General features: G+C 40.2%; 1 protein-coding gene and 1 long non-coding RNA gene across 3 annotated transcripts in view; both read left to right on the top strand.

The window, feature by feature from the left end:
- Positions 1-930: 930 nt before the first annotated feature.
- Positions 931-11023, top strand: LOC144379281 (uncharacterized). The gene is made up of 2 exons (XR_013442014.1): positions 931-1857; positions 10772-11023. It is a non-coding gene; the product is annotated as an uncharacterized LOC144379281 (long non-coding RNA).
- Positions 11024-14824: 3801 nt separating this feature from the next.
- Positions 14825-25414, top strand: part of TRPC4AP (transient receptor potential cation channel subfamily C member 4 associated protein) — a 65359-nt gene continuing 54769 nt past the window's right edge. The window contains exon 1 of one of the 2 annotated variants that reach the window (XM_036092270.2): positions 14825-15038. In XM_036092270.2, the coding sequence (XP_035948163.1) occupies positions 14871-15038 (168 nt within the window). In that variant the 5' untranslated portion in view covers positions 14825-14870. The remainder of the gene's footprint in view (positions 15039-25414) is intronic. The other variant, XM_036092268.2, reaches the window with a different exon arrangement.

Genomic DNA, 25414 nt, shown 5'->3' with positions numbered 1-25414 from the left:
CTGTGCAGAAGGTTTTTATTTTGATGTAGTCCTAATAATTTATTTTTGCTTTTGTTTCCCTTGCCTCAGGAGACATATCGAGAAAGAAGTTGCTACAGTTGATGTCAGAAAAATTACTGTCTGTGCTCTCTTCTAGGATTTTTATGGTTTCATGTCTCACATTTAGGTCCTTAATCCATTTTCAGTTTATTTTTGTGAATGGTGTAAGAAAGTGGTCCAGTTCCATTCTTTTGTATGTTGCTGTCCAGTTTTCCCAATACCATTTGTTGAAGATACACTTTTTCCCCATTGCATTTTATTTCTTCCTTTGTCAAAAATTAATTAACCATATAATTGCGGGTTTGTTTCTGGGTTTTCTATTCTGTTCCATTGACCTATGTATCTATTTTTGTGCCAGTACCATACCGTTTTGATAACTTTGTAATATAACTTGAAGTCTGGAATTGTGATGCCTCCAGGTTCTTTTTTTTTTTTTTTTTCAAGATTTCTTTGGCTATTTGGGGTCTTTTCTGGTTCCATACAAATTTTAGAATTGTTTGTTCTAGTTCCATGAAAAATGCTGTTGGTATTCTGATAGGGATTGCATTAAATATGTAGATTGCTTTGGGTAGTATAGACATTTTAATAATATTTGTTTTTCCAATCCATGAACATGGGATGTCTTTCCATTTCTTTGTGTTGTCTTCAATTTCTTTCATCAATGTTTTATAGTTTTCAGAATACAGGCCTTTTGTCTCTTTGGTTAAGTTTATTCCTAGGTATTTTATTATTTTTGATGCAGTTGTAAATGGGATTGTTTTCTTAATTTCTCTTTCTGCTGCTTCATTATTGATGTATAGAAATGCAACAAATTTCTGTACATTGATTTTATATCCTGTGATTTACTGAATTCATTTATCAGTTCTCGTATAGTTTTTTTGGTGGAGTCTTTAGGGTTTTCTATATATAGTATCATTTCATCCGCAAATAATGAAAGTTTTACTTCTTCCTTACCAATTTGAATGCCTTTTATTTCTTTTTGTTGTCTAATTGCTGTGGCTAGGACTTCCAGTACTATGTTGAATAAAAGTGGTGAGAGTGGACATCCTTGTCTTGTTCCTGACCTGAGGGGAAAAGCCCTCCATTTTTCACCATTGAGTATAGTGTTAGCTGTGTGTTTTTCATATAAGGCCTTCATTATGTTGAGGTATGTTCCCTCTAAACATACTTCGTTGAGTTTTTATCATCAGTGGATGTTGTACTTTGTCAAATGCTTTTTCTGCTTCTACTGAGTTCCCTAAGGCAATTCTCAATTTGTATAATTTTCTTTCTTCTCCTTTGCTCAGCTTGGATACTGTCCATTACTGTTTTCCAGGTTGTTAATTTGTTCCTCTGCTTCCTCTAGTCTGCTATTTTTGCCATCAAGTGTATTTTTTTTAGGACACCTGAGTGGTTCAGTTGGTTAAGCGTCTACCTTCGGCTCAGATCATGATCCCAGGATCCTAGGATCGAGCCCTACATCGGGCTCCCTGCTCAGCGGGGAGTCTGCTTCTCCCTCTGCCCCTCCCCCTACTTGTGCTCTCTCTCTCTCTCTCTCTCTCTCTCTCAAATAATGATTTAATAGTATTAATTTATTTAATAATACATTTTAATTTTTTTTAAAAGATTTAATTTTTAAGTAATCTCCACACCCAAAGTGGGGCTCAAAAACCCACAAGCCCAAGACCAAGAGTTGCATGCTCCACCAACTGAGCCAGCCAGGCACCCCTATCAAATGTATTTTAAATTTCATTTATTGTATTCTTCATCTCTGATTGGTTCTTTTTTATCTCTGTGTTAAGGGTCTCACTGATGTCCTCCACTCTTTTCTCAAGTCCGGTGAGTATCTTTACGATCATTACTTTCTTTTCTTTTTCTTTTTTCTTTTTTATGATCATGACTTTAAATTCTCTATCAGGCATATTAGTTATATTCATTTTGCTTTGGTCTCTCATTGTGGTTTGGTTCTATTCTTTCATTTGGGAGATATTTCTCTTTCTCTTCATTTTGTCTGACTTTCTGTTAGGAAAGTCAACTACTTCTCTTGGTCTTAATAATAGCCTTATGAGGAAGTCCTATATTGCCCTGCAGTGCAGTGTCCCCTGTTCCCCAGGGCCTGGCACTTCAGAGAGTGTCTCCTATGCGTGTTGCATGTGCTCAGCTGTTGAGTCTTGGCCTCTTTTCCCTTCAGTCCAGTTGTCTGCAGAGCCTCTCTTTGCCTATTGTGGGCAGTGTTGTCCCCAGCAGGGGTGGGGCATGTTTTAACAAGGTATGCAGGGGCCTGCTTGGGAAACGAGACCTGCCCCTGCTACTGCAGCAACTGAGGTCCCACAATAGCTGCATTGGGAGATGTGTTGGCAGGGTTTGCCCTGGTCTTCTTGGGGCGTGGGGGACAGTGTGGGACTGAGACAAGTGTGACTAGGAAGGGCAGATCCACTGAAGCGTGGGCAGATGGAGCTTCGTGTAAGCAAGTTAGGTAGCCAGTGTTTGTGCTGCACTGATTCCCACAGGTGGCTGCTGTTTATGCTGGGGGGGGGGGGGGGAGATGCACCTGCCAGGTCCTTTGTTCATGGAGGGAGCTCCTTGTGATCCTGTCTCTCTGCAGTGTGCTCTCAGATGAGCAAATCACTCTCCCTGCCATCTGCCCCTGGTGTTTTGTCTTTCCTTCCCTTCCCTTCCCTTCCCTTCCCTTCCCTTCCCTTCCCTTCCCTTCCCTTCCCTTCCCTTCCCTTCCCTTCCCTTCCCTTCCTCTCCTCTCCTCTCCTCCCCTCTTTTCTTTTCTTTTCTTTCCTCTTTCTTTCTTCTTTCTTTATCTTTTTTTTTTTTATTGTGTTCCTATGACCCAGCAATTGCACTACTAGGTATTTACCCCAAAGATACAGATGTAGTGAAAAAAGGGTCACATGCACCCCAATGTTCATAGCAGCAATGTCCACAATAGCCAAACTGTGGAAGGAGCTGAGATGCCCTTCAACAGATGAATGGATAAAGAAGATGTGGTACATATATACAATGGAATATTATTCAGCCATCAGAAAAGGATGAATACCCACCATTTGCATCCACATGGATGGAACTGGAGGGGATTATGCTAAGTGAAATAAGTCAAGCAGAGAAAGACAATTATCATATGCTCCTGGCATTTTTTCAAACTGCTGGTTCTACACTGTATATGCATGGGCTGTGTGTCTTGCTATCTCTTTAAGAGTAGAGACTCTGCGGGGCGCCTGGGTGGCTCAGTTGGTTAAGCGACTGCCTTCGGCTCAGGTCATGATCCTGGAGTCCCGGGATCGAGTCCCACATCGGGCTCCCTGCTCGGCAGGGAGTCTGCTTCTCCCTCTGACCCTCCTCCCTCTCATGCTCTCTGTCTCTCATTCTCTCTCTCGCAAATAAATAAAATCTTAAAAAAAAAAAAAAAAAAAAGAGTAGAGACTCTGCTTCCTAAGGCCTACTGGATCTCCCAGAGCCAAGCCCAAAGATTTTTAAAATTCCAGGCTTTCAGGGGCACCTGGGTGGCTCAGTCGTTAAGCATCTGCCTTGGCTCAGGTCATGATCCCAGGGTCCTGCTGGGCTCCCTACTCAGCGGGAAGCCTGCTTCTCCCTCTCCCACTGCCCCCGCTTGTGTTCCCTCTCTCACTGTCTCTCTCTCTCTGTCAAATAAATATATAAAAATCTCAAAAAAAAAAATTTTTTTTTAATTCCAGACTTTCAGTCGATTGGGCCCCTCACACTTTCAAAGGCAAATATTCTGGGGATTTGTCCTCCCATTGGTGGGGTTCCTGGATGTGAAAATATGTTTTCTGCCCTTCTCCATGCCGCAGGTGGATGGCTCCAGTCCATTTCACTCCCAGACTACATCTTTGCCCTTCCTACCTTCTTCGATGTGGCCTCCTCTCTATCATTTAGTTGTGGAGTGTGTTCTGCCAGTCACCAAGTCATTTTCTGGGTTATTTATGCTGATGTGAGTGTTATCTAGTTATATCCCTGGGACGAGGCGAGTTTAGGGACCTCCTACTCCACCATCTTTTCAGCTGACCCTTTTTATTATTCTTTTTTCAAAAACAAATGTTTGCCTTGGTTATTGCTGTCAATTGTATGTTTGTTTTCTGTTGTCCTGATTTGGACTTTTATTTTATTATTTCCTTCCTTCTACTTTCTTCAAGTGATTCTGATGAAGTTTCCTGTGACTCTGGCATAACCTAGTGCGTAGGCTATCTTCCATTGGCCCCTCTGGATGTACTCTCCCCTCTTCACCCCGAGCGGGTGAATTGTTCTCCATTCCTACAATCCTGTATGAACTACATCAATGGGCTCACTTGCTCTCTGGCTTCTGACCAGGTTCAGCCAGTGGGGTGTCCAGGCAGGAGATTAGAGGGAGAGAGTCGAGCGTGGTGAAGACCTTCATTCCCCTGGGCTCCTTTCTGATAGGGTTGCTTCAAGCTGGCTAGTTTCTCAGGTGAAGATCACTGTTTCTTTCAACTCTTTCTTTTCTTATAATGATAACCTTTCCAGTTCCCTTGTTCCTTCAAGCTAGGGATTGTAATGGCTGTGCTGTGACCAGCCCCAGATTACTGAGTTATCCCTTGTGGTTCTCCTACACTCTGCCCATACCTTTATAAATCATTTTTTTTTTTTTTTTATTAAACCCTCCTCTAAACTTCCTAATTTGAATGAGTCGTCTGTTTTCTCTCAGGTGCCTGACTGATACACCTAAAGACCATTATGACTGGTACATGTTCTTAAAGTCTAAAGTCAATCATTAACTTTATATTTCTCCTAAATAAGAGAAAAACATTAGATCAGCAAGGCTTCAGGATACAGGATCAGTACACAAAAATCAGTTTATTTCTATACAATTGCAATTAACAATCCAGAAATGAAATCAAGATAACTATTCCATTTACAACAGCATAAAAAAGAATAAATTACTTGGGAATAAATTTAACAAAATAAGTATGAGAAGATTTATACACTGAATACTATGAAGCATTGTTAAGAGAAATTTAAGAGACCTAAATAAATGGAAAAATATTTCCACGTCCATGGATCAGAAGACATCATAGTGTTAAGATGACATTACTATTTACAGATTCACTGCAGTCTCCATCAAAATCCCAGCTGCCTTTTTTTAGAGTAATTGACAAGCTGATCCTAAAATTCATATGGAAATTCAAGGGACCCAGAATATCCTAAAACAAACACACTGTGTGTGTTCTCTTTTCTTTTTTCTTTTTTTGGTCTTTTTAAAAAATTAAAATATTCATATGCATAAATTTCCCCCTATTAAAGTGTACATTCAGTGGCTTTTAGTATATTCACAGAGCTGTGTAATAATCATCACTATCTAATTCTATAACATTTTCATTACCCACCAAACCACCCCTAAGGTGATGGCTCAGATGGATAAGCGTCAGACTCTTGATCTCAGCTCAGGTGTTGATCTCAAGGTCCTAAGTTCAGGCCCCTTGTTGGGCATCATGCTGGGCATAGAGCCTACTTTAAAAAAAAAAATCTGATGAGGGTCTAGTATCCAGAGTATGTAAAGAGCTCTTATAACTCAACAATAAAAAGACAACCCAATAAAAAAAAAATGAACAAAGGTGATAGACATTTCTCCGAAGAGGTATGCAGATAGCCCATAAGCACATGAAAAGATGCTCATCACAATTAGCCAGTAGAGAAATGCAAATCAAGACCAAATGAGGTACACACCCACTAGGAGGGCATCTTAGTCTTCTTGGGCTGCTAGAACAAAATAGCATAAACTGAATGGCTTATAAACAACAGAAATTTATTTCTCACAGTTCTGGAATCTGGGAAGTCCAAGATCCGGTTGCCAGCAGATTCTGTGTAACATGTCAGAGGTGGTGAGAGATCTCTCTGGGGCCTCTTTTATGAGAGCGCTTATCCCATTCATGAGGGCAAAGCCTCCCAAAGGATCTGCCTCTTAATACCATCACCTTAGGGGTTAGGATTTCAACATGAATTTGGGGAGGACATAAACATTCAGTCTACTGCAGATGTCTATAATAAACAATATGGACAATCAAATGTTATCAAGGATGTGGAAAATTTGGAGCCTTCATACATTGGTGGCAGGAATGTAAAATGGGGCAGCTGGTTTGGAAAACAGTTTGGCAGTTCCTCAAAAAGTTAAACATAGAATAACCATATGACCCACCAATTCCACTCTTGGTATATATATATATATATATATATATATATATATATATACACCCAAGAGAAAATGAAAACATATGTCCACACGAAAACTTGTACACCAATGTTCACAGCAGTGTTATTCATAATAGCCAAAGTTGGAAGAAACCCTAATGTCCATCAACTGATCCATAGGTAAACAAAATGTAGTATATCCATACAATGAAATATTATTCAACCACAAAAAGAAATGAAGTGCTGATAATGCGTCAACATGAATAAACCTTAAAAATATATGTTAAGTGGAAGGAGCCAGATGCAAAAGACCACATTTTGTATTATTCCTTTTACATGAAGCCTCCAGCATAGACCAATCCATAGAAATGGAAAGTAAGTTGGTGGTTGTCGGGGACCAGGAGGAGGGGGGATAAGGATTTACTCCTAGTGGGTATAGGTGGGGTTTTTTTGTTATTGTTGTTGTTGTTGTTTTTTGTTTTTGTTTTTTTCCATAGGTGGGCTTTTTTGGTGGGTAATGAAAATGTTATAGAATTAGATAGTGATGATTATTACACAGCTCTGTGAATATACTAAAAGCCACTGAATGTACACTTTAATAGGGGGAAATTTATGCATATGAATATTTTAATTTTTTAAAAAGACCAAAAAAAGAAAAAAGAAAAGAGAACACACATCCCCCCACAAAGCAGCAGCAGTTTGTAGGCACAATGTGGTCTAAATCTGTACTTGGAAAAAAATTTACCAAAAAAAAATCCCCCCCAAAAACCATTCTGCATGTAGAAAGGCAAACTATTCTGGTTATATATTTTCAAAACAAATTTTCTTGCTACATTAACAGGCTAGCGCTTTAGAGCAGTATTCCTGAGACTTGGCTTATGACCCTTTAGTAGGTCAAGGAATAAATTTAATGTGTCACAACTAACTTTTAAAATAATGAAATAGAATGAATTGGAAAGTATCAGAGTGTGTCACATAGGTCTTTAGCAAGAACCAAGGACATTGGCACAACACAAGGCTAATTGCTTCATGTTGTGGGAGAGAGACAGAGAGGAGATGTGAAAAATATACCCACTGGCTAAAAGCAGATTGTTTTATTCAACACAGTGGCGTCCAACTTGATTTTCTGGAATATGATTGTCAATATGACCACCACCTGATAATGGGAGAATCAAGTATTTTTAAATTTTATATCATAATTTGAAATTAGTTGTGAACTGAAGTGTGGGAGAATTTTATTCATTTTTGGCAACATTGTCATGACTTTCAACTGATTTTGGTTAGGAATTTACAGTGTGGTTTTTTAGAAAGTGTATAATCTGGAAAATGTTGAATGTGTGACAAATGTAGCATTTTAATTGAATTAGCTTAAATTGCCCTAAAATAGGTTGTTTTAATGCTACAGAAAATGAGAATGAGAAGGTGAAAAATATAGGATGAGTGAATAGTGACATTAGAACAAGTATCCACATTAATCAGCGGACAGTGATTTCATTTGCGCCTCATTAAAAAGAATGAATATAAGACAGCTTTAAAAAAATAGTTTTAGGGGCACCTGGGTGGCTCAGTCGTTAAGTGTCTGCCTTCAGTTCAGGTCATGGTCCCAGGGTCCTGGGATCGAGCCCCACATCGAGCCCCACATCGGGCTCCCCGCTCCGCGGGAAGCCTGCTTCTCCCTCTCCCACTCCCCCTGCTTGTGTTCCCTCTCTCGCTGTGTCTCGCTCTGTCAAATAAATAAATAAAATCTTAAAAAAAAAAGTATGATCCTTGATTGAATCCTAGATTTGGGGGGAAAATACTATAAGGGACATTCTGGGGGCAATTGCAGACATTTGAACATGGAATATAGGGTAATATATCAACATTAAATTTCTTGGGTGTGGTGGTGTCATGGTTATTAGGAGCATGACCTTGTTCTTGGAGATATATGCTAAAATATATGTGTATATATGTATATGTATGCAGATTGATAGAGAAAGAGAGAAAGAATAGATAAAATAAAACTCGGGGCGCCTGGGTGGCTCAGTCGTTGGGCGTCTGCCTTCGGCTCGGGTCATGATCCCAGGGTCCTGGAATCGAGCCCCGCATCGGGCTCCCTGCTCGGCGGGAAGCCTGCCTCTCACTTTCCCACTCCCCCTGCTTGTGTTCCCTCTCTTGCTGTGTCTCTCTCTGTCAAATAAATAAATAAAATCTTTAAAAAGAAAAAAAACCCACAATGTTAACAACTGGTGAGTCCAAGCAAAGGAAATGTGTGTTCGTAGTATCACGCTTTCAACTTTCTGTAGATTTGAAAATTTTCCCCTAAAAAGTGGCGGGGAAAATAAGACAGTGCCAGTAAAACTCTTGGCCAATGGTGTGTGCTCCAAAAAAGGGTGGGTCTTACACAAGAGTATAAGCTCCAGGAGAGCAGAGACATTTGGTTTTTTATTTAGCACAGTATTCCTAGCACCTACAGCAGTGCCTGGCACTTAAGATGGTACTCAATAAACATTTTTGAAACAAATCACTGAGGGGCACCAGGGTGGCTCAGTCTGTTACGCATCTGCCTTCAGCTCTGGTCATGATCTCGGGGTCCTGGGATCGAGCCCTATGTCAGGCTCCCTGCTCAGCGGGGAACCTGCTTCTCCTTCTCCTTCTGCCCCTCCCCCTGCTCTTGCTGGCACTCTCTCTCTCTCTCCAATAAATAAATAAAATCTTAAAAAAAAAAAGAAATCACTGAGAGATTATACGTTAGAAATGTAAGATGAAAAAAATATAATTGAAATACCCACCACAAGACAATGCATAACTACATGGGACAACTGTTTCTGTGGTCTGAATATAGCTGTGTCAGTTGCTTTGATTAAAATGACTTCTCTATGATTAAAAAATATGATTTAAAAATTGCCCCAGAAAATCTTTCTGCCCAACTGAGATGAGTTTGGTAACTCATTTACAAGAAGTAATATTCTATGAGTAACATCAGCATGTTTGGTTAAACCATTTGGGATTACTGTGAGGAAAAAAAAAATTAGCCAGTTTAAGGGTTTCATTTTTTCTAACGCTGACCCAAATTGACATCAACTGACTTCTTATGGGGAGGGGTGCTACGCCCTCTGGTGGTGAGAGATACACATCTGGTTTCTATGGGAAAGGCCTGCAGAACAGAGACGAAGTGGAAAGAATGGTTTTACCCAGAGATTTCTGAAAACTGATCTCCTTGCTTCCTAGACACATGGTGACCTTAAAGACTGAATTTGATGTGATCATTTTTGACTCAATGAATAGCCAGCTTTGGGGAATGCCTGAGCCAGGCTGGGCTGAGCAAGGTACAAATTTAGGAATGGCAGGTGAGTTTTGTAGTTGAGTTAAAGCTTAGGTGGAGGGGCGCCTGGGTGGCTCAGTTGGTTAAGCAACTGCCTTCGGCTCAGGTCATGATCCTGGAGTCCCGGGATCGAGTCCCGCATCGGGCTCCCTGCTCGGCGGGGAGTCTGCTTCTCCCTCTGACCCTCCTCCCTCTCATGCTCTCTGTCTCTCATTCTCTCTCTCTCTCAAATAAATAAATAAAATCTTTAAAAAAAAAAAAAAAAGCTTAGGTGGAAAGACTTGTTCCCAGCATGATGAGTGCCAAGGGAAACCTGAAGGGCCGTTTGAACTGTGAAATTTGTCAGGATCCTGTTTCCTCATTCGTCCTGACAAGAATGAGAGTATACTCCACCATATACCTCGGGAAGAACTCTGGGCAGAATCCCGGGCCGTGATTACCCAGCGAAGACTGGCTGCTGCCAGACAGCTCACCAATGCCCAGCCTGTATCCCTGGAAACACCTTTTCTTTTTTCTTAGTTTCTAATATTAAAAGATCTTTTTTTTTTTCTGAGTGTAAAAATGATTCATGGGTGATAAAGAAGATGTGGTGTATATATATGTGATGGAATATTACTCAGCCATAAAAGAGAATGAAATCTTGCCATTTGCAATGACATGGATGGATCTAAGGGTATGATGCTAAGTGAAATAAATCAGTCAGAGAAGGACAAATACCGTATGATCTCACTCATACGCGGAATTTTTTTTTTCTTTTTTTCTTTTTTTTTTTTAAAGATTTTATTTATTTATTTGACAGAGAGAGAGGGAGATCACAAGTAGGCAGACAGGCAGGCAGGCAGAGGGAGAGGGAGAAGCAGGCTCCCTGCTGAGCACAGAGCCTGATGTGGGACTTGATTCCAGGACCCTGGGATCATGACCTGAGCTGAAAGCAGATGCTTAACCATCTGAGCCACCCAGGCGTCCCTCATACGTGGAATTTAAGAAACAAAACAAGCAAGGGGAAAAAATAAGAGAGAGAGGAAAAGAGAGATAAATCAAGAAACAGACTCTTAATTACAGAGAACTCATGTGGTTACCAGAGGGGAAGCGGTGAGGGATGGGTTAAATAGATGATGTGGATTAAGGAGTGCATTTGTAATAAGCACAGGGTAATGTATGGAAGTGTTGATACACCTGAAACTAATATTACACTGTATGTTAACTAACCGGAACTTAATTTTTTAAAAGATTTATTTATTTATTTATTTATTTATTTATTTATTTATTTATCAGAGAGAGGGAGAGAGAGCATGAACAGCGGGGGCAGCAGGCAGAGGGAGAAGCAGGCTCCCCGCTGAGCAAGGAGCCCGATGTGGGACTTGACCCCAGGACCCTGGGATCATGACCTGAGCCGAAGGCAGACACTTAACCGACTGAGCGACCCAGGAGTCCCACTAACTGGAATTTAAATGAACTTTTAAAAATGATACATGGCGTATGTAAAAAATTTTAAGAAAATATTAATAAAGTAAAAATCACCTGAAATCTGTCTACATTGTGATAAATACCATTGGCATTTTATTTATTTTTTTTAAAGATTTTATTTATTTAACAAAGAGAGAGACAGCAAGAGAGGGAACACAAGCAGGGGCAGGGGGAGAGGGAGGCCCTGTGGCACAGGGAGCCAAATGCAGGGCTCGATCCCAAGACCCTGGGATCACGACCCGAGCCAAAGGCAGACTCCTAATGACAGAGCCACCCAGGCACCCCACCATTGGCATTTTAAATTTTTATTTATTTATTTATTTATTGAGAGTGAGCAGGAGGGAGAGGGAGAGAGAATCTGAAGCAGACTCTGCGCTCGATTGACGCGGGGCTCAATCCCATGGCTGTGAGATCATGACCTGAGCCAAAACCAAGAGTCAGACACTTAGCAGACTGAGCCACCCAGGATCCCCCCACCTTTGGCATTTTTGATGATGCTTCCTTCAGGTCATTCTGTGCATATAACCATATAGAGTAGGAATGTCGAATTATACATTAATGGGATCATAATATGCCTATTCCTTTATAACTTGCTTTGTTTTTGTTTCAACAATGTGTGGTGAGCATCTTCCGATCCAGTTATAGATACATAATTTTAAAAGCTTTTAAATGTTAAATTATTAAAGTTATATATGCTCATAATAAAAATGCAAATAACAGGGACGCTTGGGTGGCTCAGTTGTTAAGCATCTGCCTTCGGCTCAGGTCATGATCCCAGGGTCCTGGGATCGAGCTCCGCATCAGGCTCCCTGCTCAGTGGGAAGCCTGCTTCTCCCTCTTCTACTCCCCCTGCTTGTGCTTCCTCTCTCGCTGTGTCTCTCTCTGTCAAATAAATAAATAAATAAATAAATTCTTTTTAAAAAATGCAAATAACAGTGTAAAAGTTAGGAAAAATGAACATTCTTCCCCACCTTCCTAATTCCATTCCCCAGGTAACTACTTTTAACTATTTTGTACATAATCTTCAAGATTTTGCAATATATACATAAGTTTAGTAAGTTGATGATTTTTGACACAAATGGGATCACGTGATGCATGTTGGTCTTCTATGAGTTTTTTTCACTTAACTGTGTCTTGAACATCTTCCCATGTCAGCGCGCACGTGTGTGTGTATACTTAATCCTTTTGACAACTGCAGAATATTTTACTATATAGATGAAACAGTTTGTTTAACCAGTGACCTCTCTTGATGGTTATTTAAATTGTTTCCAATATTTTGATATATAACTGCCTCACTGAGTATTCTTTTATTCTTTTTTATTTTGTTATTCTTTTTTAAGCCTAATATAGAGCTTGAACTCATGACCCTGAGATCAAGACCTGAGCTGAGATCAAGAGTCAGATGCTTAACCAACTGAGCCACCCAAGCTCCTCATCACTGAGTATTCTAATAATATATCTTGGTATACTTCTTTCTTTGTTGCTAAAACATAAATTCCTAGAAGCAGATCAAAGGATATGCATGTTTAATTTTATTTGAAATCTTATTATTTTATTTTGTAAACAGTGATATTCAATGACTCAACTATATTTCAATTATATTGAAATACTAGAATCTACTTAAACATGCTCCTGTTTTATGGTGACATTGTTTCTGTTCTTGTGATCACAAATAATACAATAAGCATTTTTGTATGTGAATCATCATCATATCAAACAATATCATTAGGAGAGATTCCTAAAGGAGTAATTACTGAGTCAAAAAGTATGTTCTTCATAAATTCTGGATATTGACTCTTTCCCAGAATATCTCTCGCCTTTTATGGTTGTTCATAGTGTCTTGTACAGAAGTTTTAATATTGTAGAGATCAAACTTGTCAATCTTTTCATATTCATGATTTCTGGGTTTTATGATTAAGAACTTTTCTACTCCCAAATCATAAATATATTTTCAAAGATTCACTTCTATTATTTTTATGCTTTGATTTTTAACAGCTTTCTTGAGGTATAATTCATGTATCATAAAATTTACCCAATTTGAGTATATAATCCAATGATTTTTAGTAAACTTAGAGTTGAATAATCATCACCACTATCCGGTTTTAGAACTATACTTTGATTTTGTTATATACAGCTTTTATTTATTTATTTATTTATTTGAGAGAGAGAGAGAGGTTGCACAAGTGGGGAGGAGGACAGAGGGAGAGAATCTTCAGACTCCCCACCGAGTGCTGAGCCCAACTTGAGCCTTGAGCCCATGATCCTGAGATCAATACCTGAGACAATATCAAGAGTCTAGCACTTAACCAACTGAGTCACCCAGGTCCCTCTGTTATATGTAGCTTTTAATATGTCTAAGATTCATTTTAGCTTTTGGTGTGAAGTGAAAGACCTAAACTTTTTTTTTTTTTAAGATTTTATTTATTTATTTGAGCGAGAGAGAGCATGAGTGGAGAGGGAGAAGCAGGCTCCCTGCGAGCAGCGAGTCCGATGGGGCTTGATCCCAGGACTCTGGGATCATGACCTGAGCCGAAGGCAGATGCTTAATGGATTGAGCCACCCAGGTGCCCCTTTCCCCATTGATTTGAAATATCTCCCTTACCACGTGCTCAACTTGCATGTATCTATGGACCTGTTCCTGGTCTCCCTGTTCCAGGGGTCAAAAGGAGACAGGGTTTTATTTGGTTCGTGGAGTTTTCAAAATTTGGGGATTTCACATGAAAACCCAGATTTTTGGCTTTTCTAGAAAAACCAGAAGATCCAGCAACTATCTGCTGGAGGCCAGTAGGGACCACTCATTTTAGATGGACATTGTTGACACCCCTTTTCCTTTCCTGGGAGGGGTCTTGTAACATAAACAGCAGACGTATATGGGGACTATCCCAGGCAAACTGGGATAATGGTCACCATGCCTGCTGTCCCGACATAATTATTAATAGTGTCTCTTTTCTCTTAAAAGTTTCTGATTTGGGTGATAAATGGTAAGTCACAATCTCCACCATTCCTTATTGCATTACACCCAGCACTCCTCTTTCATTTATGTTACAAGACCCCTTCCAGGAAAGGAAAAGGGGAGGCAAGAACGCAATCCTGACACAGAGGCTTGCCGAAAGAATGATTACATGGGCTCAAAGTAGAGAGAACATATTATCTGGTGGGGAGAAATTAGGACAAATTTCCTCTGACAAAGGATGTCATAATTTACCGATCCCTTTCCCTTCCATTATTTCACTTAACTTCACAACAGCCTACCCACTTACACAACTTAGCCAGTCTGTTATCATGCATTTTCTTTGTGTATGGATTTGCTGTCTTCTGCTATAACCTGCATTCCAAAACAGGGACCTAGTTAGTCTGTTCTTCTCTCCACTGTATTCATGACCGGTTCGGGGCCTCTAGGGACTACTTACTGGCTGAATAGGGTCCCAGGAACTACTCACTGAATGAAATAAAAGGGAAATTAAGGAGCAGAGAGCCGAGGTGCATCCACACCGAGTCAAGGGCAGAGAGAGGCAGGCAGGAATCAGACTAGCAGGCTTGATTCCAGGACTGGAGCCCAGAATTTTTCCTAGCCAATTGGCTGTAACCTCCCAAACAGGCAAGAAATGGGAGAGTGCGCACGCAGGGACTTGTCTTTGACCTCGGGGGACCTCGCCGAAATGCTGGACCGAGGGGTCCCAAAAGCAAGTGGCGCAGGAAATGCCACATCTCAATTTCGCACCCGCCCCCCCACCCCAGAGAGCAAGACTACATATCCCAGTAGGCCCCGCGGGGCGCACGGCCCCTGCCACGCGGCTTGCGCCTCCGCCGTCGGCCCGCTGGGGGCGCTGCGGCGACCCCTCCGCCGCCCCGTAGAAATCTCCGCGGCCCCGGGGCCGCTTGCTTCCTGTTTGTCGGACGAGGAGACATGGCGGCGGCGCCGGCGGCTGCTGGGTCTGGGGCCGGCCGAGGGCGACGGGCAGCGGCAACGGTGGCGGCTTGGGGCGGATGGGGCGGCCGGCCGCGGCCCGGTAACATTCTGCTGCAGCTGCGGCAGGGCCAGCTGACCGGCCGGGGCCTGGTCCGGGCCGTGCAGGTACGAAGCCGGCCCGGAGGGGCGGGGCGGGGCGGACCGGGCGGGAGCTGGCGGGGAGCCGGAGAAGAGGCCTTTGCAGGCCTCCGCAGCACGGGCCCGACCCCTCTTAGCTGGCCGCAGGGCCTCCCTGCAGGCTGTCCGTATGCTGTCAGCCGCCGCCGCGGGGCGGTGGGCAGCAGCTGGCTAGAGGCCCCGGTTAGGGGCCGAGCGGGCCTGGGCTGCATCGGGCATCGATGGCGTGTACGAGTCCTGGGCCCAGCTCCTGGATCCTCCCAACCCTGCGCCACGTCTACACATCTGGGGGACCCTGAGCGAGTTTGCTTTAGCTTCTAAGAGCCTCGAGTTTCTCCCCCGTGAATTGGGTGGTGGGTCGTCATTGCAGCCCCCGAACGGTTCCTACGCCTATCATAAATGTCATACTCGGAGAGGCCTTTCCTTGACACTACTCCCTACCCCACTTCTAAAGTAGGTCCCCATTGTTACTCAGTCACAGCCCTGAATTCGTTTCGCTCACATTACTTTCTTAGTCTGTAATTACATATTTCTTTGTTGTCTACCCTTCTCCTCGCCTGTATCCCACGTTAGGCTGAGCTCCAAAGGGTGCAGGGACGGTATCTGTTTTGCCAATGTAGAGCGTCATGGTTAAGAGCGAGGACTTTGGAGTCAGGCCTGGATTCAAAGCCTTGCTTGAGCAAGTTATCTTTCGGTGCCTCACTTTTCTCATTTGTGAAATGGAGATGATAATTAGTAACCTGCCTCTTAAAGTGGTGTGAGGATCAGTGGAGACAATTGTGTAAAGCGTTAAGTGCGTTTTTGTTGCTTAGTAAGGGTTGAAGGATAATCAGTCAGTTAATGCTGTACTTGGTATCTGGCTTATAATAGGCGCCCAATATATAATTAGTATTTTTTGAATGAATGAAGGACACTGCTTTAGGGTAAGGCAGGATGAAAAGACCTAGGCTCCTCGCTCCTGCTACCCCCTTTCATTCCCAGAACTTAGGTTGCAAACGCACCTGTAAAACATAAGCTTAATTTAAAGACAGCTTTTGCATATAGAAACTTTTTGAAGGCTACACAAGAGACTAATACAGTGGTTGGTGGGAGTCATTGGCAGTTGGGTAGATGGGGGAGAGAATGGGAGTGAGATTTTTCACAGTAGACTATATGTATCTATATATCTATAAACTTGAGCCATTTCAGTATTACTCATATGATTAAAAGGACAGAATAAAGATAAAACCAGGTGGTCTCTGTGTTAGCAGGTTACAGATGAAGAACCAGTTCTGGGTGAGCAGTATTTTCCTGAACATCAGATAATCATAGTTGAGCAACTTTTTCCCCCTGCATTCTTCTCTATCTGCCTTAACATCCTGGAAAGACTTGCTCTTTAAACCAAAATGCCTTACCTAGCTGGGTTGTAGGGACAGGCAGAAAGGGAGCTAACTCACCTTCACTGAGCACATACTTCAGATCAAGCATTGTGCAAGATATACAGTGTTTTCATTTAATCTTCAGGCTTCTGAATGAGGTGTCAGGACTCCTGCCTCAACATAGATGAGGAAACTGAGGCTCAGAAAATTTAGGTGATCTACTAAACACCCATCTTGCTAACCCTTTACATTCTGAGGGCAGTAGGGAGCCACAAAAGTCATTCGGCATAATCAATGAGGCAATTTAGGACACTTAATTTGTTTCCAGTGCTGGATGACTTGGAATGGGAGGAGATTGGAGAAGCTCACCAGATAGAAGGGTGCTAGAATATTCTTGAGCCTGGTTCAGGGTGATTATTGTGGTAATCAGGAGTTGTATGCAGGTGTGGAAGCTCTTTCAGAGGTTGAGATGGAGAGATCTTCCTAAAACTCTGGTGAGGGTAGAGTGGGGAATTTCATCTTTCAAATGTATCCTTTCTTGGTAACTTTCCTTGATCTCTTCCTTGCCTCACACACCCCCTTTCCTTACATTAGAGGTAAATTCTTTTCTCACAGGCATTTCCATAGCACAGTAAGCATGTCCATTATGGCATGTGGTATACTGGGAAAGACCAGATTGAAAAAAATTTTAAGTTGTGGTGAACACGTGACATGAAGTTTCCCATCTTACCCATTTTTAAGTGTACAGTTCAGCAGCGTTAAGTGTGTTCACATTGTTGTGAATCAGAGCTCCAGGATTTTTTCATCTTGCCAGTTTGAGACTCTATACCCATTAAACAACTTCCCTCCCACCTCCTTTCCCCCAGCTGCAGACAACTACCATTCTACTTTTTGTTTCTATGAATTTGACTACTTTCGATACTTCATAGAAGTGGAATCAAAGAGTATTTGTCTTTTTGTGATTGGCTAATTCCAATTAGCTTAAAGTCCTCAAAGTTCATCCATGTGGTAGCATGTAACAGGATTTCCTTGGAGAAGACTGTATTTTGAAGGAAGGTGGACCTAGATTGAACCCTAGTTCTCTCACTTACTAGTTGAGTGACCTAGGTTATGTTATTTAAACTTCCTGAAGCTCTGTTTCCTTATTTCTTTTTTTTTTTTTTTTTTTAAAGATTTTATTTATTTATGTGACAGAGAGAGACGCAGCGAGAGAGGGAACACAAGCAGGGGGAGTGGGAGGGAGAGAAGCAGACTTCCCGCTGAGCAGGGAGCCCGATGCGGGGCTCGATCCCAGGACCCTGGGATCATGACCTGAGCCGAAGGCAGACGCTTAACGACTGAGCCACCCAGGCGCCCCTGTTTCCTTATTTCTAAAATGACAATAGTAATATCTGTCTCATAGGGCTGTTTGGAGGATTAAGTGACATCATATGTCTAAAAAGCTTGGCCAGTGTGAGGCAATAGTAGATGTTCAGTAAATAGTTGCCATCAGCTTGTAGCTGTTAGACTGGGCTTCTTAAGGGACTAAGGGACTTTGTCTTCTTTTTTTTTTTTTTTAAAGATTTTATTTATTTATTTGACAGAGAGAGACACAGTGAAAGAGGGAACACAAGCAGGGGGAGTGGGAGAAGAAGAAGCAGGCTTCCCGCTGAGCAGGGAGCCCGATGTGGGGCTCGATCCCAGGACTCTGGGATCATGACCTGAGCCGAAGGCAGGCGCTTAACGACTGAGCCACCCAGGCGCCCCGGGACTTTGTCTTCTTAAGGGACTTTGTGTCTGCAGAGCCTATAAACAGTGTCAGGCCCTTGATAGCCAGGACCCAGAAAATTGTTTGAATTGGAATACTGTTGGTGAGGGCTCATTCTTCCTCCTCCTCAATCCTGTCTCTACTCCTAAACAGTCTCGTGGCTTTAAAGAGTTCTAGAGTCATATATCCTAGGTTTGAATCCCAGCTCTGGTACATACTTGCTGTCTGTGTTAGGGCAAGTTACTTAATCTCTTTATGCCTCAGTTTCTTCATTTGTAAAATAGGGCTAATCATGAGACCTAACCTGTAAGATTGTGGTAAGGATCAAGAGTTTATACATATAAAGCACTTAAAATGGTGTTTTAAAATGTAGTAAGCAGGGGCGCCTGGGTGGCTCAGTCGTTAAGCGTCTGCCTTCAGCTCAGGTCATGATCCCAGGATCCTGGGATCGAGCCCCGCATCGGGCTCCCTGCTCCGCGGGAAGCCTGCTTCTCCCTCTCCCACTCCCCCTGCTTGTGTTTCCTCTCTCGCTGTGTCTCTCTCTGTCAAATAAATAAAATTAAAAAAAAAAAAAAAAAAAGTAGTAAGCATGCTGTAAAGTTTAGCGAGTATTGTTTAACAAATTCCCTATATTCTGATTTATCCTAAATCTATATTTCCATCCAGATTTCTCCCATTAGCTCCAGATGGTTATATCCAAATATCTTCTCAACACCTCCACTTAGATGTCTAGTGGACATCCCAAACTTAATATGTCAAATAAAATTCCTGATTCCCTGTACTCTTTCACCAAACCTGATCATCCCCAACTCTTCCCCATTTCCCTAAATGGGATTTAAGAGAAGTCTGGGAGAAGACTCCAGACCACATGATTTAGAACGGGCCTGTGCTATGTGGGTTTTAGTATATTTTCTTTTCTTTTCTCCCATTTAATTTGTCCTCTTCAAGGTAATAAAGTAATGCTGGTGTAATGCCTTAGTGTTTACAGAGCCTATGTATGTTTATCAGCACGTTTGATCCTTACAGCAAATTAGATCTTACAGATCCCTTGCTTAAAGCCCTCCAGTGGCATCCCACTGCAGTTAGAATCAAATCCATATTCCTTAGAGTTGGGTGCACAAGACCTGCATGATCAGTAGGAGTTGAGGGAAAGGGGTAGACTAGGCAAACCCTAGGCTCAAAGCAGAGTAACTCAAACAGGTCATGACCCACCACCCCTAGAGCTCATCCTTCGGTTTGGCAGTCTGGTGACAAACTAGGTTACGGCATCCTCATTCTATTTCCCAAATGCTAATCATTGCTTCCTTCATGATTACTGGCATATCTGATTTCTACCTGAATGTTACTTACTTCATACTTTTTCTTGAGATTGACCCCTCCTTTTTTTGCTTTTTTTTTTTTTTTTGTTAATTTCAATAAGCACAACTTGTTTTAGCCTCATCCTAAGCATTAGTACTTGTGAAACCTAGGGGTTTAAGTCAAATACAGCCTTCCCTTGCCTGTCAAAGGTAATTTGGTATTGAAAAACCCTGGGGTAGGATAAATTCTCATAAATTAAAAATAGAAATACTATTCATTTTAACAGGAAGTTTTTGTACTTACAAACTATAAAATTCACTCCTAATTATATTAAAACAAAACAAATCCCATTAAAATGGACACAAGTATTCCTTGGTTAACATTTATAATCAGAATAACCTAACAAAGTAGTTCATCTTCATGAATTATTTTTAAAGACAGCTATTTACTTGCATTTAATATGATATTGTAAGACATAAGGTATCTTACACTTAGGACTAGGGCACCTCAGTCGGTTAAGATCTGCCTTCGGCTCAGGTCATGATCCCAGGGTCCTGGGATCAAGTCCCACATCGGGCTCCTTGCTCGGCGGGGAGCCTGCTTCTCCCTCTGCTCCCTGCCCCTTGCGTGCTGTCTCTCTCTCAAAAATAAATAAATTTAAAAAAAAGATATCTTACACTTAGGACTAAACAAATAAGATATACATATATGTTTATGAAATTCAGCCTTTGTTTAAAAAGAATGCAGTAAAGAGAAAATAAGTCAATGAAAACTAAGTGTCTGGAAATGTCACATCCACTGAACAGGCTGACAGCTTAGGCAGCATGATGTAAGAGATTATCACTGCTATAAACTGTCAAACCACAAGTACTCCAAGAGAAGAAACCCATACAACACCTGCCAGTAATTTAGCTTTGAAGATGACTGGATTGGTGGCTCTTTCATCACAGTACTCAGCTGTTCACAAGGAAAACAAAATCCAAATGATTATTTTTAAACGGGAGTAAAAGCCTTGTAAGACAATGTAGACGTGGTAAAAGAAATTCCTTGTGTAGTTGAATATTTGGAATACGATAGGAAAGCTCTCTGGGTATGGTGAGCCTTGTAATTAAAAATGGCTGTGCCCTGCCCCACTTTTTACCCCTCAATTCTACCCTCCCCACACAGCCACTGTCCATACTGTAGCTGTTTGTTTTGCAGGGGAAGGGTCCTGCAGGAAACAGGGTAGCCAGTATTTCTAAGTAACATGCTTTTAAGCCTGTTTCTTGACTTTTCAATTTTAGACATTATCAGTTTTCTTCCCTTGTAAACTAGGATTTAATTCACAACACCCTATGCCACATATTTCTTTTTCATTCTCCTAATATAATTATATCACAATTTAGGCTGTTGGGGTTAAGTATATGATGATGATCATGATGATATCATTGTTTGCAGTAGAGCCATATAGTATACAACAGTATATGCTTTGTATATTTTTTTGTTTCCCTTTGAGTTAAAAGCCACTGTCTCCCCCACCCCCCATTTTTTGAATTGAGATACAAATATAGTAGAATTCACCCTATTTAGTGTATAGAGGCATACTTTGTTTTGTGCTTTGTCTATTGTGCTTCATGGATACTGCATTTTTACGAAATTGAAGGTTTGTGATAACCTTGCATCAAACAAGTCTATTGGTGCCATTCTCCAACACCATTTGTTTACTTGGTGTCTCTGTCACACTTTGGTAATGTTCACAGTATTTCAAACTTTCATTATTATTATACTGTAGTGATCTGTGATCAGTGATTAAGACTTGCTAAAAGATCAGATGATAGCATTTTTTAGCAATAAAGTATTCTTTAATGAAGACATGTACATTTTTTTAGACATAATGCTATCTCACACCTAATTGACTACAGTGTAATGTAAACATAACTTTTATGTGCACTGGAAAACCAAAGAATTCATTTGACTAACTTTATTACAGTGGTCTGGAACCGAACCCACAATGTCTCCGAGGTGTGCCTGTTAGTTCTAGGAGTTTTAACAAATGCAGTTGTGTGACCACCACTATAGTTAGGATATAGAAAATTCCCTTGTAGTAGTTAACCCCTTCCCTACCCCCATCCTCTAGCCACTGCTCATCTGTTTACTGGCCTAGTCCTGTGCCCTTTTACAGACTGTCATTGCAATGGAACTGTACCATATGTAGCCTTTGAGTCTGGCTTCTTTCACTAGAATAATCTCATTAAATTTTTTTTTTTTATTTGCTTTGCTTTTTGTGTGCTTATAATTTAGTCCCAGTTCTAAAACTTTCTTTTTTAAAAAGAAATCCTTCTTGGAATTCTCCCTCTTCCTCCAATTTGAATTAGTTCCTTGCTAGGACAGCTATATATCTGAATTCTTGGGGTTTCCTTTCACCAAATTCAAAGCGTTTTACTTACTTTTTTTATGTTTTAGATCCTTTGTTTCAAGAATCCTGTCTTTCTTGGGGGAGTGCATTCTCTAGTAGGCTCCTAAGAAAGAGTACATGAGAAGTGGCTTTTTTTTTTTTTTAAGTTTGCATGTTTGGAAATGTCTTTTATTCTTGTATATTAAGTTTAGCTGGGTATAAAATTCTAAGTTGGAGGTTATTTTCCCTAAATTTTTAATGCTGTTAATTCCATTGTCTTTAAGCATTTGGTGTAACTGTTGAGAGGTTCTGTTCTGATTCCCATTCCTTAGTATATGACCTATTTTCCCACCCCTCACCCCCTGAAAGCTTTTAGGATCATCTCTCTCTCTGGCATTCTGAAATTTAATTATGGTGAGTCTTTCTTTTTATTCATTGTGCTGGACATTTTGTGTAGATATACATTAAAATATGTAACAACTAAAAAATATGTAACAACTATGAAAAAGTCATGTCTATCACCTGACATTAATTTCCTCTGTAAAATACACTGAATGTTCTCTTAGGGTCCTCCTAATTTTATTTTTTAATTAAAAAAAATTTTTTTAGGGTCCTTCTATTTTTAAAAGCCATTTTCTCTCCTACCATCAACTATGTAGCAGCCAGCCAGATCACTGCACACCTCTAGTGTGCAGCTCTACTTTTTCTCCTCTCCAAATGAAATTACTAGCCTGACTTCTAACATTGTATTTAGGTGTACTAGTTTTTATGCTTTACATAAATAGAATTAAGCAGTATGTACTGAATCTGCTTTCTTTCAATATTTGTTAGATTCATTCATGATAATGGTGAAGCTGTAGTTCATTAATTTTTATCGCTGTGTAGTATTCTATTAACCACAATTCATTCTACCTTTGATGAGTATCTGAGATTTTTCCAGTTTGGGGCTTTAATGGGTACCACTTATATGAGTATTCTTGTACGTGTCTCCTGATGCATATATGCACAATTTCTTTTGGGTATATACTTAGAAGTAGAATTGCTGGGTTATAGGATATGCATAGGTTCAGCACCGATAGCTGTTATCGAACACTTTCCCAAGTGGTTGTACTAGTTTATAGTCTCACCAGCAATGTATGAGAGTTCCTGTTGTTTCATGTTCTCACTAACCCATGCATGGTGTTGTCAGTCTTTTTAAATTTGGCCATTCTAGTGTTTGTGTATTGGTATCTCATTATGGTTTTGGTCTGTGTTTCCCTGATGACTAATGAAGTTAAGCACCTTTTCAGAAGTCTGTTGCCCATTTGAACATCATCTTTTGTGGATGGCCTGTTTAGATCCTTTGCATATTTTTCTCTATTGGGTTTTTTTTTTCTTTTTATTGATTTGAAGTTCTTTTCATTTCCTGGATATGAGCCTTTCTAGTGATGTTTTACAAATATTTCTCTCATTTGGTGGCTTCCCTTTTTAGTCTCTGAAAAGATCTTTTGGTGAACACAAGTGCTTAATTTTAATATGGCTCATTGTATCACTATTTTCCGTTATGGTTAGTACTTTTTAGATTCAATTTAAGAAATCTTTCCCTACCCTAAGGATCATGAAGAAATTCTGTTTATTTTCTAGAAGCTTTATTGTTTTGCTTTTTACATTTAAATATATGTTCCATTTGGAATTTATTGTTGGATGTGGTGTAAGCTTGTCCATAAAGGTAATCCAGTTGACCCCACATTATTTATTGAAAAGTTGCTTTTTCCACCAGTGCGCTGTGGTGTCTGTTTTCATGTCAGTTTCCTGTCTATTTTTTTCCACTGGTCTGTTTATCCTTGTGCTGATATCACTTTGTCTTATTTTCTGTAACTTTATATGTGTTGATTTTGGCTATAGTGTATTGAATAGGAGTGGCTTCTCCTGCTTAGTTATCTTCAAGAGTTCCTTGGCTCTTCTTAGCCCTTTGCCATTTGCATATACATTTTAGAATGAATTTGTACATTTTTACAGCAAAATTTTGTTTGGGATTGCATTCAATCTATTGAGTACAATACAGTCATTCTCTCCCTTCCCCTTCCCTTTCCTCCCCTCCTCCTCTCTTACTCCCTCTTTAACTGTAGGTGTAATATAAAAACAAGATTGATTTTATGTCATTCTTGTATTTACATGGCCCTTATATTTTAATACTTTACCTTTAGATTCTTTTGGATTGTGTATGTGTACAGTCATTTGCAAATATCATATCTACAAATGAAGGTTTTATCCTTTCCAATCTTATATTTTTTCTATTTCTTCCCTAACTGTGCTGCCTGAGTTGAAGTGGCATGTTCCTGATCTAAGAGGGGAAGCCTTAAACATTTCACCACTAAGTATGATGTTTGCTCAAGGTTTTCTGCAGATAGCATTATTTGTTCACTTCTTTTTTCAGTTTATGATGTTGCATTTTACAAAATGCTTTTTCTGCATCAATTGAGATGTTCATATAATTGTTCTTTATGTTTTCAGTGTGATGAATTACCTGTTTTTCCTTTGTTTACTTGTTTTTTAAAGGTCATATCTAAGAAATCATTGCTTAATCTAAGGTTATGAAATCTATGTCTATGTTTTCCTCTAAAAGTTTTATAGTTTTAGCTCTTACATTTAGGTCTTTGATCCATTTTGAGTTAATTTCTGTATATGCTATGTATAAAGGAGTCCATCTTCATTCTTTTGCTTATGGATACCGGTTGTCCCAGCAACAGTTGTTGAAAAGACTTTTTTTTTTCCTCATTGAATTGTGTTGACACTGTTGTCAAAAATCAGTTGACCATAAATGTGGGGATTTGATTTTGGAATCTCAGTACTATTCCATTGATCTAGTTTAACCTTATGCTAAAGTCTTGATTATTATAAGCTTATAATAAACTTGGAAATCAGAAAGTGTGATTCTTCCAACTTTGTACTCTTTTTTCAAGATTATTTTGGCCATCCTGGGTCCCTTGCATTTCCATATGAATTTTAATATCAGGTTGTCAGTTTCTTTAATGAAGCCACCTGGGATTGTGGTAGAAACTGCATTGAATCAATATAGGAAGTATTGCCATTTTAGCAATATTAAGCCTTCCAATCTATGAACATGGATAGCTTTCCATTTATTTAGACTTCCTTTAATTTCTCTCAATGATTTTTTGTAGTTTCATTTTATAAGTTTTGTATTCCTTCTGTTAAATTTATTCCTAAGTGTTTTATTATTTTTGGTTTCATTATAAATGGGACAATTTTCTTAATTTCATTTTTGGATTGTCTATTGTAAGTGTGTAGAAATTTAGCTAATTTTTTTGTATATCGATTTTTATCCTACAACCTTGCTGAACTCATTTATTAGCTCTAATAGTTTTATATGTGGGTTCCATAATGTATTCTATATATAAGATCATAGGATGGCGAATATAGTTTTACTTTTCCATCCAGTTTTCCATCTGGATGCCTTTATTTCTTTTTCTTACCTAATTGCTCTGGCCTGAATCACTAGTACAATGTTAAATAGAAGTGGTGAGGATCAACATCCTTTCTTTTTCCTGATCTTAGTGGGAAAGCATTTAGGCTTTCACTGTTAATT

This window comes from Halichoerus grypus, chromosome 10, assembly GCF_964656455.1.
Source record: "Halichoerus grypus chromosome 10, mHalGry1.hap1.1, whole genome shotgun sequence".
Lineage (NCBI taxonomy): Eukaryota > Metazoa > Chordata > Mammalia > Carnivora > Phocidae > Halichoerus > Halichoerus grypus.
Note: the sequence above shows the minus strand (reverse complement) of the source record. Positions and strands in the feature narration are given on the sequence as shown.